General features: G+C 44.2%; 1 protein-coding gene across 9 annotated transcripts in view; it reads left to right on the top strand.

The window, feature by feature from the left end:
- arid3c (AT rich interactive domain 3C (BRIGHT-like)) overlaps positions 1 to 13,831 on the top strand; it is a 709,278-nt gene extending 695,447 nt beyond the window's left edge. For 7 of the 9 annotated variants that reach the window (XM_072497279.1, XM_072497273.1, XM_072497272.1 and 4 more), the window contains 2 exons: positions 4,971 to 5,063; positions 11,700 to 13,831. In XM_072497279.1, the coding sequence (XP_072353380.1) occupies positions 4,971 to 5,063; positions 11,700 to 11,857 (251 nt within the window). In that variant the 3' untranslated portion in view covers positions 11,858 to 13,831. The remainder of the gene's footprint in view (positions 1 to 4,970; positions 5,064 to 11,699) is intronic. The other 2 variants (XM_072497280.1, XM_072497274.1) reach the window with 1 other exon arrangement.
- Positions 13,832 to 15,797: the final 1,966 nt, after the last annotated feature.

Genomic DNA, 15,797 nt, shown 5'->3' with positions numbered 1-15,797 from the left:
AGAGGTAAGTGTGGGCTTGACCGGGGAGAAACTCCCCAGGGCCCACAAAAGTGACAAAGGGCATGAATTAACTAAATGGGAACAAAGTCCCATAGTGAACACGTTTAACCACATGTTTCCTGACTCTTGCAGCACCAAGAAACACCCCGCTATTTAACACGGGGTGGTTACATAGGAGGTCTCAGCGGGGAATGCGCAGCCGAGTCTGCACAGAGCTCCCTTTTCTGCTGAGGAGCTCTGTTTGCCGGAACTTCTCAGTGTAGTGAGGGATGGCATCCCGATCTCTGGAGCCCTGACACAACCCCAAAACCCTCTCCCAAATACCAACTAACTATGAGGGGGTCCCTGGGCTCCCTCGCACTGCCCCCAAAAGCCACGCAGGGCACTCCTGGCCCGATCGCTGAACCACGGAAAATGCCATTTTGGCACTTTGGCAGTGCCCTTGTCAGCACGCAGTGCCACTTGAGCACCTTGGCAGTGCCAGGCTGGCATCCAGGTGGCACTGCCAGGGTGCCAGGCTGGCAGTGCCAGGGTGCTCAGGTGACACCTTGCCCAGAGGGAAAGTACCTGGGGACCTCCGATCCCCTGAGAGATCCCCACGAGTGCTGTTCGTCTGGTCCCCGTTTGTGGAGACCAATACTGAATGGTGCTTGCCTGAGGTCCCCTGGGTGCCTGCCTGGCACTTTCAATGTGCCAAGTGGCTGCCAGCTGGCAGAGGCACTGCCAGGAAGCCAGGCTGGCACTGCCAATGCGCCAAGCTGGCATATTATGCACAGCACTGATCGGGCAGGGGGTGCCCTGCATAGGTGTGTGGGGGTGAAGAGGACCCCTTTACAATGAATTGGAGCTTGGGGGGGTTCAGGGTTCATGTTGGGGGTTCAAGAGATCGGGACGCATTTAAAATGGCGTCCCCACCTCTCCAGGCACAGAGGTTTCGGTGAGCGGGGCTCCTCAGTGCAGGAAATGGGACTATGCACAGTCTCGACCGCGCGTTCCCTGCTGAGACCCCGTATCTAACCACAGTCATCTTAGATAGCATTGTGTTTCTCGGTGCCACCTTGTTCCCATTTGGTTAAATCGCACCCTTAGAAACATTTCCATTAGATCGTGCCCAAGGTCAATATGCAAAATTCTAACAAGGCTGGACAGACTAGATGCAGGAGGATGTTTTCCCTGAATCTAGAATCAGGAGACACAGCATCAGGATATGGGATAGACCATTTAGGACTGAGATGAGGAAACATTTCTTCACTCAATGGTAGTGAACCTGTGAAATTCTCTACACCAGAAGACTGTGGAGGACAAGTCACTGAATATATTCAAGAAAGAGATAGATAATTTTTTAGATTTTAATGGCATCAAGAGCTATGGGGAGAAAGTGGGAATATGGCATTGACAACCATGATCATATTGATTAGGGAGCAGGCTCGGCGAGTCAAATGGCCTACTCCTGCACCTATGTGTCTACTTTTCTCTGTTTCTGTTGGCATAGGCGTAATGTATAAACGTGATAGGGTAAGGGTTAGGATACTGGCAGCAGAGTATTGGTTAAGATCAAATTTATGGAGAGTGGAAGATGAGAAGCTGGATATATGATTCAATTAATTTATGGAATTTGTTTTTCGTTTGATAGACGTGATTAAGACAATTTTCATTTCAAAACGGTAACTTATTATGCAGAGAGGCGGACTTTGAAAGGTGCACAGAGACTCAGTACACAATCAGTATGCTTTTGGTTCGCTAAAGAGGCATTACTTAGCTTTGGTTCTACAAAATTATTTGGTGCAAATGGATAATGTAAGCATAGGAGAACATCTAATGCACAGCAAACATAATTAGATTCAATATAAGCAATAAATAAAGACAGGTAAGAATCAAAGAAAAAGGTACAAATTGGGAAAAACAGTAAATTGCACCAGGTGAAGAGGGAACTAACCCATAGAAATTGGAAATATAAATTGATATCGCAACGCACATAAAATAGGAAATTGGAGACGATTAGTACAGAGACCAGGCATGTTCCAACAAGAAATCGAGGGCATGTAACAGAAACTGATGTTCCTTAGATGTGCAGCGAAACAAGACAAATTATAAACCTTTGCAGGGTGCGGGAACAGAACTAGCTGAGTTGCTCTTACAGAGGGCCGGCATGGAGGTGATTGGCAGAATGGCCTCTTTCTGTGCTGCAACCGTTCCCTACTATTCTGTGAAAATATCTAGAGGTAATGATACGAAAGAGAGCCCAGGGAGGAACAGAAAATATAGATGGAAACGAGAAAAATTGGAAAGGAAACGGAGGTGTGAAAAAGCACCCTGCAGTTAATAAAGTGAATAATGAAAAAAGATTTTATAGACACATAAAACTGTAAAAGCATTGTTAAAGAAAGTTTAAGATGGTGAGTGTAGGTGGAGACATAAAATGGGTACTTTACTTTGTTTTTTACACAAGGTGATAATCAAAATGAAAAGGTATAAAGGGTATTACACGATTAGATATAATAACTATAGGGAAATAAAAGGAAGCAGCGCTGAAAAATATAGTGTGGACTGCAAAGTGAAAACGGAAAGCGGGCTGAGTCCAGTGCCACCACAGTCGGGGGAAAGCCATTCCGCTTGCAGTGGGGGCTTCGGCAGGGGCTGGGCGCATTGGTGGGGGTGGTCCGGGAGTGGTGATGCTGGTTACAGGAGGGCAGTGTCATAATATCCACGCATGTATATAATGAAGTGCAGACAGGCAGGGATTGACACACAGGATGACCAGTAAGCACACAGCACAGTGCAGCCAATCACCAGACAGGACACCGCCACTATAAAGCCAGAGGGCACTAGGTTTCCCGCCCTCTCTGGACCCAGCCACTGAGACAGTCAGAGTCCACGAGCTAGCACAGTGCAAACACCATGCGGTAGCTAGTAAGTCTGGTCAGGCTAGTACAAGGTCTCCAGTCAGTTCAGTATAGTGTCGACCCACAGTTAAATATGTATGTTAGTTCGATCATTCAATAAAACCGCGTTGGATCTTCTACAGTGTTAGAGGTCTGTTTCTCACATCGCTGCATCAAGTGCAGTCCACATCGAACCGACCTGCCTAACACATCATGGTACCATGGAGTGATACTGAAAATTGACGGACCTACCTCGAGTGAATCAGCATTGACCAGCGAGCAGCCATCCGGTGACATGGAAAACATCCAGCCTCCTCCGCAGTTCCGCATCTCCGGCAACCTCATCGCAAATTGGAAGCTCTTCAAGCAAAAGTTCCTCTGGTACATCAAGGCCTCCGACCTCGAAGCAGCATTGGATGCCAGGAAGATCACGCTATTTCTCTCCGCCGCGGGGGACCACGCCATCCACATCTACATCCCGCCCCTGTTGTTTCTAATTCTTCTTCCTTCTGAATATCTAGCAACAGGATATCTTATGTGACACCTACGCTGTGGAATTCACCCAAAGACTAGATTTACTCACACTTTGAACTCAGCAGAAATCTGGTGTGCTTGTCTCTGCTTCAGTTATGACACAATTAATGTGTTGTATGAATCAAATAAATCTTGAGTAAATTTACAGGTTTCTTTTCATTGTTGCTCAACAACCATTCAACAAGAAAAACAGTGTTGATGTTGGAGCAATGTGTTAAACCTGACTGATTAGCTCAGGAATAAATTTGGTGGTGTGAACAAAATGTTTGTGCCATTCCATCATTCATAGCGAACCAAGTTATTACTCTTTAGTGGCAATTAGCGTGCACACCAATTCTAATGCTAGGAGCAATTACATCCCTCACCAGAAGTACCAGTGTAATTGGCATAGGAAATAGAAACCACCCTACTGGTGGAGTGGATAATACTCCTCTGAGGTTCGGATGTAAGACTGTTATTCGACAGAGTAGAGAGGGCTTTACTCCATTATTCCACGTATCACTTTGTAAAGCACCCTGGGATATTTGTTATAGTCGAAGCGCTATATAATAATCATCTTTATTAGTGTCACAAGTAGGCTTATATTAACACTACAATGAAGTTACTGAGAAAATCCCCTAGTCACCACACTCCGGCGCCTGTTCGGGTACACTGAGGGAGAATTCAGAATGTCAAAATCACTTAGCAGCATGTCTTTCGGGACTTGTGGGAGGGAACCGGAGCATCTGGAGGAAACCCACGCAGACACAGGGAGAACGTGCAGACTCCGCACAGACAGTGACCCAAACCGGGAATCGAACCCGGGTCCATGACGCTGTGAAGTAACATTGCTAACCACTGTGCTACCGTGCCGCCCATATAAATGCAAATGATTATTTCTATTGATGATGCGTCCAACGTGCGATATCTGAAAAGTGTACAGCTGAGTGCTAGCACCAGAAATACAAAGTTCTGCTTTTCACAACACTGACAGTCTTCTGGTTTTTGGGTGCAAAAATGAATTTTAATTGTACTCAAGTTACATTTCATTCAATACATTCGCTATGTTTGAAGTAGGAAGTTTACATATTTCAGTAAATTTGTTTGCCTTACAATTGCCATGTCGGTATCACCTACCCTTTTGACCTACAAGTTTATGAAACTTTCAACGAATCTGGAGAGGAACTTTCCTTTTGTTAAGAAGCCTGAGTGAGAACCATGATGCAGGACACCACCAAAGTTAAAAAGAGGAGGAGAAATTAAGAATAAGTGATTAGATGGCAATCACTAGCCACACTTTGTTTTTCAAAGTTTATAGAATATGGGCGAAAAGGAAGATTTAAGAAGGTAAAGAATTCCAATAATTGGGTCCAATTTCACCGTAATAAAGAGCAGTTCCAGGCAAATACGGAGGGGAAAGAAAAACCCTTGAATTAGTTGTCAAGAGAAACTTAGTAATCAAATATCCCAGTCCTATCAGGTCCCAGGAGCCAGCTTATCATCTCTAGTTTACTCTCTGAGCTATCTTGCTTTTTGGCACTCATATTGGTATTTTCTTCTTCTTGCTTTCTCCAGCAGATGACAGACAAGAAACTGCATTGAACCTGTCTACAAATGGCATTAGCAGCATCAACATGTCAATAGAAATAAATGGAGTTGTCTACACAGGTAAATAGAAGGCTGTTTCCCGATGTAATTGCAAGCAGGAAATCCAATAACTTATAGCAGTGCAGTGGCGTTAAGTTCTATACACAATTTGATGTCTTTACTATAAAATCCATTCTAATGAAGTGGCAGTCCGATGCAGTTAAAAAAGTTAAATATCTTGAAATTGCCCTTGTTGATTTGTGGTCGATTGTGCTCATTGTCTTAGATTGAGAAATAGACTGCTGAAGCCAGACTGTGTCGCTGAGCTGAGGGTTTAATTACCATTGTGTAAGCACTGGCAGTTCAGAGCCCTCTGCCGTGTTCACTTGCCCTTTAATTCAAACCTGTTCCTCAGGGAACAGATGGAAACATGGAATTAAATAGGATTGAATGGGGAGGTAGGGGGATGGAAGTAGAGATAGGAGACGGATACTTACGAAGGAATGTTGTGCTAAACATTGGAGCAAAAAAAGAATAAAATACTACAGCTAAGATAGCTGTTAGGATCAATACATACCAGGAATCTTGACCATAAAAATAAGTAGCATGTGGAAATGTAGCAATAAATTCACCAAAATGCATAGCCTGAGGCACAATTTTATACTTTGAAGTCTGTGTTGAGTAGCCTGAGTCCATGCGAACTACAACTTACTGTTTACAGACCCCATTTGTATTTCCAGTGATTCTACAAAGTGTAAACGCAGGCTGGTGTTCACCTTGTTTACAGTGCAGGATGAATTCTAGCATTAGTTGTAACTTTGCAGCATTCGTGCATCCCCAAGATTGCACATGCATAGCAACTTAAAAGCTGTGACTGCAGGTTCAAAGCAATTGTGGTCACAATTTTTGGCATGCTGTTTTAACCATCATTTTCATTTTGGTGAATTGCAACTTTTCTGAGACCAATGTCCTTTGCTGGCCTGCGTCCATTGGTTAGAAAACTCAGGCCACAAGAAAATAGCAGCCATTGACATTTGCCATTAGTGGCATTTTGCCAACAACTGTGACATAGAGCTATGTATCAGCAACACACAGTTTTATTCTGTGATACTTCCATTGTACAAACCAGGACAATGGATGAGTGTTGGCTGGCAGAAGACCCACCCTGTCACCGCTGAAAGGAAAATCTAGTCCACAGAGTCTTGTTTGTGTTGTGTGAAAGTACCTCTAATGGCAACTCAATGTTACATACATATAGGCCAGCATTTTCTGGTCCCGCAAAGGAAAATTTAATGGACTAGGCAACAGTCCGTGGACTTCGGGCAGGTGAAAATTCCAGCCTTAAGATTTCATCTGTCAGCAGCATCAGAGGGGCTGAAGGAATTAACTCCACTATTGCCGATTCTGATCTGGCTGGGCATCTTCATCCATCTGTAACCTTTTCTGTTCCAAGTCAGTCCTAACATTGTCCAACTATCACATCCTTGATTTTCCCTTCCATCTTGTTGCAGGTATCTAAGGCTTGAAACCGTATTCCTGGGCTGGATTCTCCACCGCACATCGCCTGTAGCGGAGTTTCTGATGTGGTGGAGCATCTAGCATTGGGGAAAAAATGGGGTGGTGCTGGGCGCAGATCCATTTCCGATGCTCCGGTCCCCCGCTGGTTGCAGCATCGAGGTGTGCGCTGTGTCAGCGGGAGGGAACATATAGGTCAAATTGACCCATTTGCATCCTATTAAGGGGCTGGACACTGGATTCTCCATGCCTCACTGATTCTCTGGCCCTCTGGGCTGAGATTCATGCGGGCTTTGATTGGTACAATATTTTCCAGCTTGGCCCTGACGTGATGGACCTCACGGTGGGCCAGGGCAATAGGTATTTAAGGTAGGTGCCCCCAATCCATCGGAGGACCCATTCCCCCCACAATATAAATTTTGCCCACCCACGCCGGCAACGTTTATAAACATCTAGGAGTTTCACTTCCTCTTTTTCTCAGCAGAAAGCACTTAACTGCTATTGATGTCGTCATGAGCTGTCAATCGTAGCTAGATGTTTAGAAACATTGAAGTTAGTTTCACAGAGGGCACCTGAGATCCATTCAAGTGTGAAGGGAAATTAAATTAAACATTCCAGACAGGCTGTCAGAAAGCTGTCAATTACAGCGTGGTAAAAGCTTTTTCTCTTTAAAGTGCATAGAAGCCTTATAGATTAAAGGACCTGAGGGGATTTAAACCCACTCGCTTTCTATGAGGTTACAGCTGCTGCTTTCTCTGCCGGAGGCAACAGGTATAGGGGACAGGTGAGTTTTAAAGCAGTGATTGTTTTCCTTATGGGAGGGGGTCTTAGTTATGGGGATCGCTGATATGGTGGTATCAATAGTGGAGGTGTCTCTGGTATGAGGAAGTCCCTGTAATGGGTATTCCTGTTGTGGAGGTATCTCTGATATGGGTGGTCTCTGATATGGGGGAGGGGGTCTTTGATATGGGAGCTCTCTAGTCAGGGTCTCTGGTGGGGGGGTCTCTGATGGGGGAGGTCGTGTCACTCTCATGTGTGCATTCTGGGGCAGGGGGATGACCCAACAATTTCTGTGATGGTGGAGGGGGAGGGACCTGAATTGCATTGCGGGGGTGGAGGCTTAGCTGCCGGAACTCGCGATTGGGCCGCCCGCTCAGAATGGCAGTCCAATAGCAGGATTTGTGATATAATCCATGGCAAGAGACAGTGAATCGTCTGTGGGCACCACTTCCAGCGGGAGACCATGATCACCCGAAAGGAAAATCCTGCCCCTTATATCCCTCTTGATTCTTTACAGTGGAAGGACAACCAGGCATTTCAGCTGATGAGTCATGAACTACAGTAACTGTTTGGAATTCGAAATATGCTTGAAGGTTAAAGATTTATGAGTTGATAATTGATTAAAACACGAAAAAGCATTGGGGCTGGGGCTATAAAATTCCTATAAATTGGAAGACTGACAATGTTATCTCAGAATCCTATCGTGGGATATGAGGTCACTTTATTTGCAGCCTGAGTCATCCTAACCATCCATAAAATCTTTAATGCCTTTTAAAATAAACTTGTTGCAGAACACATTGGGAGTAGCAAATTTGAAAAGACTGTGCACAATTAATCTCTCCACAGGCTACAATCGCATCCATTTTTAATACATAGTCATATTTGTTTCAGAAAACAATTTGTTACTCTAAACCCCTCTTCCAGACCAGCTATTAGTTTTGTTTATTTAATTTATTTGTTCACGCAATGTAGGCATCAATGACAAAGCCAGCTTTTATTGCCCGTCCCTGATTGCCCATGGGAATGAGATGGTGACCCCCCACTTCATCAACCACTGCATCCATTTGGTGCGTGACTCAGTGGGAAACCTATTGGGAGTGGTGTTCCAACGCACCTGCCAGCCTTGTTCTTCAAGGTGGTAGAGGTCGTAAGTTTCAAAGGCAGTATTGAAAGACCATTGGTGAGTTGCTGCAGTGCATCTTCAGCTTGGTGTACACTGCTGCCACTGTGCATTAGTGGTGGAGGGAGTGTATGTTTAGGGTGGTGAATATGGTGCTGATCAAAACGGCTGCATTGTGCCAGCTGGTGTCAAGCTGGAGCTACACTCATCTGAGCAAGAGTAGAGAATTTGAACACACTTCTAACACTCATGGACAATGGAAAAGCTTAGTGGAATTTTTTACCACAGAATACCCAACCTCTGACTTGCTGTTGCAGCCACAGTATTTATGTGGTTGGTCCAGCTACATTTCTAGTCAGTGGCAACCCTCAAGATGTTGAAGGCTTGGAATTCAATAATGGCATGCCATTGAATATCCGGGGCAGATAGTTAAATTGTTTCTTGTTGAAGATGGGCATTGTTTATCTATTGTGTGGCTATTGAGCCAGTCCTGACCACCTGACCATCCCCTGACCTGACCTGACTACATCCCAACCCAACCCGACTACCCCCCAATCAGACTCGTCTGCATTCCCAACGACCAGTAAATGACAGAACCCTTAATGGCAGAGGGATCTGGGTGTACAGGTCCACAGGCCACTGAAAGTGGCAGCGCAGGTGGAGAAGGTAGTCAAGAAGGCATACGCCATGCTTCACTTCATCGGATGGGGCATTGAGTGTAAAAATTGGCAAGTCAATCTGCAGCTGTATAGAACCTTAGTTAGGCCACACTTGGAATGTAGTGTTCAATTCTGGTTGCCACTCTACTAGAAGGTTACAAAAGAGATTTACCAGGATGTTACCTGATATGAGGAGAGGTTGGATGAACACGGTTTGTTCTCACTGGAATGATGGAGGTTGAGGGGCGGTCTGATAGAACTCTATAAAATTGTGAGGGGCCTGGACAGAGTGGATAGCCAGAAGCTTTTTTCCAAATGGAAGAGTCAATTACTAGGGGACATAAGTTTAAGGTGCGAGGAGCAAAGTTTAGAGGAGATGTGCGAGGGAAGGTTTTTACACAGAGGGTAGTGGATGCCTGGAACTCGCTGCCGGAGGAGGTGGTGGAAGCAGGTACGATAGTGACGTTTAAGGCGTGTCTTAACAAATACATGAATAGGATGGGAATAGAGGACTATGGGCCCCAGAAGTGTAGAAGGTTTTAGGAGGATAGATGGGCAGCATGGTTGGCACAGGCCTGGAGAATGAAGGGCCTGTTCCTGCACTGTACGTTTCTTTGTTCTTTGTTCTTTTGTACCCAACTACCCTTTCGACTGCCTGACCACCCGTGACCGAACAACCCCAACCCAGCCTGAAGAAACACCCCGACCCGACTACTCACTCACCCACCCTACCCAACCATGGCTTACAAAAGAAACTAAGGATAGTATTAGATCCAAAGCGGAGTTCTTTAAAGTTGCTGGGAGAAGCAGCAAGCCTGAGGATTGGAGAAAGTTCAGCAAAGGAGGACTAAGATTGATTAACTGGGAGAAAATTGACTATGAGAGTAAACTTCCAAGTAACATAAAAATGGACTGTAAAAGCTTCTATGAGTATATATAAAGAAAAGGATGAGTGAAAACAAATGTGGGTCCCTCACAGTCCAAAACAGCAGCATTTAAATAGAGAACAATGGTAGAGCAATTAAACTACTTTAGTTCTGTCTTCACAGAGGAAGACACAAATAACATCCCAGAAATGCAAAGTAATCAAGGGTCTTGAGTGATGGAGCAAATTAAGGAAATTAGTATTCCTGGAAAAATAGTATTGGAGAAATGAATGGGATTGAAAGCTGATAAATCTCCAGACTGATTCCTGTGATGGCCGGATTGTTGTATAAGAATAGATTGGGTCGACTGGGTCTGTACTCACTGGAATTTAGAAGAATGAGAGGGGATCTAATTGAAACATAAAGAATTCTAACAGATCTGGACAGACTGGATGTAGGAATGTTGAATTGTCTGGCTGGGGTGTCTCGAACAAGGGCTGGCAGTCTTAGGATATGGGTTGGCCATTTATGACTGAGATGAGGAGAAACTTCTTCACTCAGAGAGTGGTGAACCTGTGGAATTCTCCACCACTAAAGGCCGCAGAGGGCAAGTAACTGAATGTATTTACAAAGGAAATAGATACATTTCTAGACTCTAAAGGTGTGAAGCGGTATGGGGAGAGAGCGGGAGTATGGCACTGATGATCAGCCATGATCATATTGAATGGCGGAGCAGGTTCGATGGGCTGTGTGGTCCACTCCTGCTCCTTTTTCTTGTTTCCTTCTGTATCCACCTCACCCACTTAGCCACCTCACCTACTTAACTTCGGGGCTGGTTTAGCACAGTGGGCTAAATAGCTGGCTTGCAATGCAGAACAATGCCAGCAGCGCGGGTTCAATTCCTGTACCAGCCTCCCCAAACAGGCGCTGGAATGTGGCGACTAGGGGCTTTTCACAGTAATTTCATTGAAGCCTACTTGTGACAATAAGCGATTATTATTATTATTAACTACCTCATCCATCTACCCGTACCCATCTACACGTTTACTCACTCACTCATTCATCCACTCACCCATTCATTCACTAACATCCTGTTAACTGGACCGTCAACTTACTAGACAGCAGGGATGTCACGGTGGCACAGTGATTAGTATTGCTGCCTCATGGCGCCGAAGACCAGGGTTCAATCCCGGCCCCAGGTCACTGCCCGTGTAGAATTTGCACATTCTGCCCATGTCTGCATGGATCTCACCTCCACAAACCAAAGACGTGCAGGGTAGGTGGATTAGCCACACTGAATTGCCCCTCAATTGGAAAAAAAGGAATTGGGCACTTAAATTTTTTTTAGCACTTACTAGACAGCAAATAGTGCCATAAAAAAGGGGACAGCTCCTGTCTTCCCAGAAACGACTCCATTCCTGTTCTTGATGCCCCTATCTGACATAAAATGGGTCAATCTCCGTCTTTGTAGTTTCCATTCACCCAGCATCCTCAGCCCTTTTTGAGTGTGTGTGTGTCCTCCCCCCACCCCCACCCCCCCACCCCCCCACCCCCCGCCCTGTCCCTGCCCCCAGGGAAAATAGCTTATCTGCACTTATCAAATCCCTTTGTCATACTATAAAACTCTCTATTTGACCTTAGCTTCCCTATTGACAATCAAAACTTTCCTTGGGGCTACCTATCTATCTATCAGCATATGTTTATGTACCTGTGTATGCTTATGTTCGTATTAAATAACAATATCTTTGTATTATTACTAAATTTTGTTTTTCTTCAGGGGTTCTCTTCGCACGAAGACCAATCATTCCCGTGATGTCGGGCAGCAATGGGAATAGCAGCAACTCTCAGGGCATGCCTAGTCCGGCATTAGCAGCACAAGCCCAGCCTTCCTCTTCCTCATCTCATATTCACACTCCAACCAGTTCTGCACCTTGACGCCTCAACAATATACAGGAGACCACATGAGACAGGCCCTGAAGACTCTGGTGTTTTTTTGAGTGTTTTTTTTTTGCAAGGAAAGTTTGCAATGAGAATATTGATAACTTTGCAGATGAAGTGATGGAAAAAACTCAATCATGCATGAGGGTCACATTTACTATATTGTACAGATAATCACTGTTGGACTGGACTCCACTCAATTTTTTTGAAAGAAAAACAAAATCAGTGATTTTAACTTTGCGTAAACCTGTTGCTTTCTGTAAGTGGATTGACACTTATATTTTAAATGGACATCCACACGACCATAGACTCTTCAATGAAGATGGTGATGAGATTCAGGATGACCATTTTGATTGGACGCACTTGTCCGTGTATAACTGGTTTTGTTCTGCAGAAAGGTTCAGTTTTTGGAAGATTTATTAGGTGTGGCCAAAAAGAAGGGGGAAAAAAAAGGGAAAAAAAAGATTAATCGATTGATCATATTTACATCTTAATAATGTTTCATGATCGAGGGGGATTGATTAATTTGTTTCAACAATCAGTTGTTTTCAGGAAAAAAATACCATATACTGTAACTCAGCTTTTACCAAAGAGAGGAATAATTTATCAGGATATATGGCATCATATCACAGGGCTGAATTCAACTTTGAAATAAATATTAAAAAATAAATATAAAGGAAAGGATGAACATTTTACATATTGAAGAAAGGGAACAGTTTTTAAATGGGCTGGCTTAAAACACTGTATATTTATAGTGTTTTGTGTCAATTACATCGAATCATTAGAGGAAGTTGAATCTTTGTAGGAGCACAAGAGAGAGAAAACAGCTTAGGGGACTGTTCATATGGTACCAGGTCTCGAAAGGAAATTGCCATATCAGGCAAGAATCTTGGGAATACATCTGGGGCCTGACCTTTTACAAAGCTGCAACTGTGTTACAGGGATCAATTCTGTCTTATCATCCATGTCCTGTTGTTCACAATGATGGCTGCACGTCTGTCCCTGCGCAGCGATAATATGGAGATTTATGATTAAGTGCACAAAGAGAAAGAAAAAAAAGCAGTGGGGCAGTTTTATCAATTAAGTGGCTTTATTGATTAGGGCCAGATGATCATGTTGACAGTGATGCACTGACCCAGGCTGTTGAATGGAGTCAAGGGGGAGGTGGAGGTGTGTCTGGTCAAATTAATGCTGTCAGAATCCAACAGCTCATTGCAAAGGTTTGTCAAGTCCATGGAATTTAGTCTGAAAGAAGTATCTTGCTGTTATATTGATTTTTTTTCTTGACTTCTGATATACTCAAATGGCAACCTCTGCCTCTACCCCTGAACATTTGCTATTCACAGATGCAGCCGATTACCTCGCGAATCTTCTAATTAACATTTAATGAGAAAGAAAAAGAGAGATGCTCATAATATACCTCATAGAAGTCATTTTATTTAATTTGTATTTTTATTGTAAAGCCACTTGTGAAGCATTTATTTTCACCAATCATTGTTTTTTTTAAAAATTTTGTATTGTACCAAAGAAGGGAATATTCTATTGTACACCTACCTCATTATTCTGAATAGCAGATTGTCAACTCCCAGTCGCATCATTAGGATCCTTGCAGGGTGTTAGGAAGGGAACAAGTTGCCATTAGCTGGAATTCTAGCTGTCTGTGAACCAGGTTTAATGATGGCTTTTTTTTGCTGTGTACCAAAGATCAAACAACACATTTCACCATAATTCATTGAACCGTAGCACATTGCTGGTAAATATTACTTTTGTCCATTATGTGTTGTTCACTTTGTTTAGGCTTTTTTGCAATGCTACGCAGTAGGGCTTTAGATTCCAAAATGGCTTACTAGCTGTGTATGAAACAATTTTTTTTCTTCTTCTTGACTGATCCAGTGCATTAAGTGAAAGCTGGATTGTGGTGCTCAGGGGTATCAAACAAAAAAATATATAAAATAAAATGATTTTTTTTGCTATTTGACTTCTAGTACATTTAGAAAATGCTGCTTACTCGGAGAATTTCTCTCTCCAATTTGATGCCCGTGGAATATGCACAACTGGAAAGTATATTAGACTACACGATCAACCAAACAGCTTCTGAAAGTGTTCTGACCACTTAGGTTTTCCACCAGTAAAATATGTGATTACCAATCATCCATCATCATCAACAGCAGCACAAAGTTTCTTACCAATGGAGATTTTTCTATTCACCCATAGGAACAATTAATATTAGGATTGTTTTACTATTAGGAAAATAAATAACAATTGGTGAAGTCTACTGAACTACCCACATTTCCTTACTCTGCTTCCCCCCCCCCCCCCCCCCACCCACCCCCCGACCCCCACTCCCAACTTTCTGAATGAATTTATGTATGCGTCTGTTATATCCTTACTCAGTAATGAAACTGTTTTCACTAAATCCTGAAACCATCTTCTGGATTTGAATTTTAGAAAGGAAAGAGATGCTATATAAATAAATACACTGTCGAGAGTATGTTTGTGTTAAAATGGTGTTTTGCTTTGGCATTGGAGTTATTCTTTGTAAACCGGTCAGAAATTAAACTATAAATTGAAAGAGTCGTTTCCAATGTGTGCAAATTTCTGCAAGCAGTCATCATTTTACACACTAATAGTTGTCCATGATTGATGAGAATTAATTTCTCAATGGGTTTGAAGCGATACTTGTCCTTTCCAACTGGCAATTATTTCTTCAGACCGTCGACAAGATGCAGTGTAGGAACTCATCCAAGGTTCCTTAGGCAGCCTCTTCCTAATCCACAACCATTAACATCTAGGAGGGCAAGGGCAGCAGATACCTGGGAACACCACTGCCTAGAGGTTCCCCTCCAAGCAACTCATCATCCTGACTTGGGAATATATTGCAGTTCCTTCACTGTCACTATGAATGGGATACCACTTTAGATGGTGAAGAAAGCTGTTCATTTGCGTGCTGCTGAATGGTATGGCTGTACATTTTGAGATCGTTTTAGTGGCGAGCATGGTTCACAGGCTGTCAAGTCCCCAACAACGAATGCTGCTGGTGTTGATGTGGGGAGGTGAAAGGCCAACTATTTTGCTGCTGTCTTCCACAGGGGGACAGAAGGAGTTCATAAAGTTGGACCTAAGGGGCACAGATTGGTGGTGGAGGCCTGATGGATACGTCAGAGGGGCACAGATTGGGGTGGGTCACTGATGGTGCAGTCTGTAGGGCATAGATGTGGGGGTTCTGATGCAACAGTCTAAGGGGCACAGATTGGGGGGTGTCTGATGGAACAGTCTGAGTGGCACAGATTTGTGAGGGGGGGGTGATGGAACAATCTGAGGGGCACAGATTGGGGGGTTGATGGAACAATCTGAATAGCAAAGATTGGGGTGGGGCAGCACTGTTTGCACAGTGGTTAGCACTGCTGCCTCACCGTGCCAGTGACCTGGGTTTGATTCCCACCTTGGGTGAGTGTCTGGGAGGAGTTTGTTCTCCCCGTGTCTGAGTGGCTTTCCTCCGGGTGCTCCGGTTTCCTCCCACAGTCCAAAGATGTACAGGTCAGATAATTGGCCATGCTGAATTTCCCGTTAGGGTGGGGTTACAGGAATAGGGCGGGGGGTTGGGCCTGGGTAGAGTGGTCTCTCGACGGGTCGGTGCAGACTCACTGGACCGAATGGCCTCCTTCTGCATTGTAGGGATTCTATGATTCTATGATGAAACAGTCTGAGGGGCACAGATTGGACTGAGGGAACAGCCTGAGGGGCACAGATTGGGCTGAGGGCTGAGGGAACAGCCTGAGGGGCACAGATTGGGCTGAGGGAACAGCCTGAGGGGCACAGTTTGGGCTGAGGGAACAGCCTGAGGGGCACAGATTGGGGAGGATGCATAGAATCATACATAGAAAATAGAAGCAGCAGGAGGCCATGCGGCCCTTTAAGCCTGCTCCTCCATTCATTA

This window comes from Scyliorhinus torazame, chromosome 3 (genome assembly GCF_047496885.1).
Source record: "Scyliorhinus torazame isolate Kashiwa2021f chromosome 3, sScyTor2.1, whole genome shotgun sequence".
Lineage (NCBI taxonomy): Eukaryota > Metazoa > Chordata > Chondrichthyes > Carcharhiniformes > Scyliorhinidae > Scyliorhinus > Scyliorhinus torazame.
Note: the sequence above shows the minus strand (reverse complement) of the source record. Positions and strands in the feature narration are given on the sequence as shown.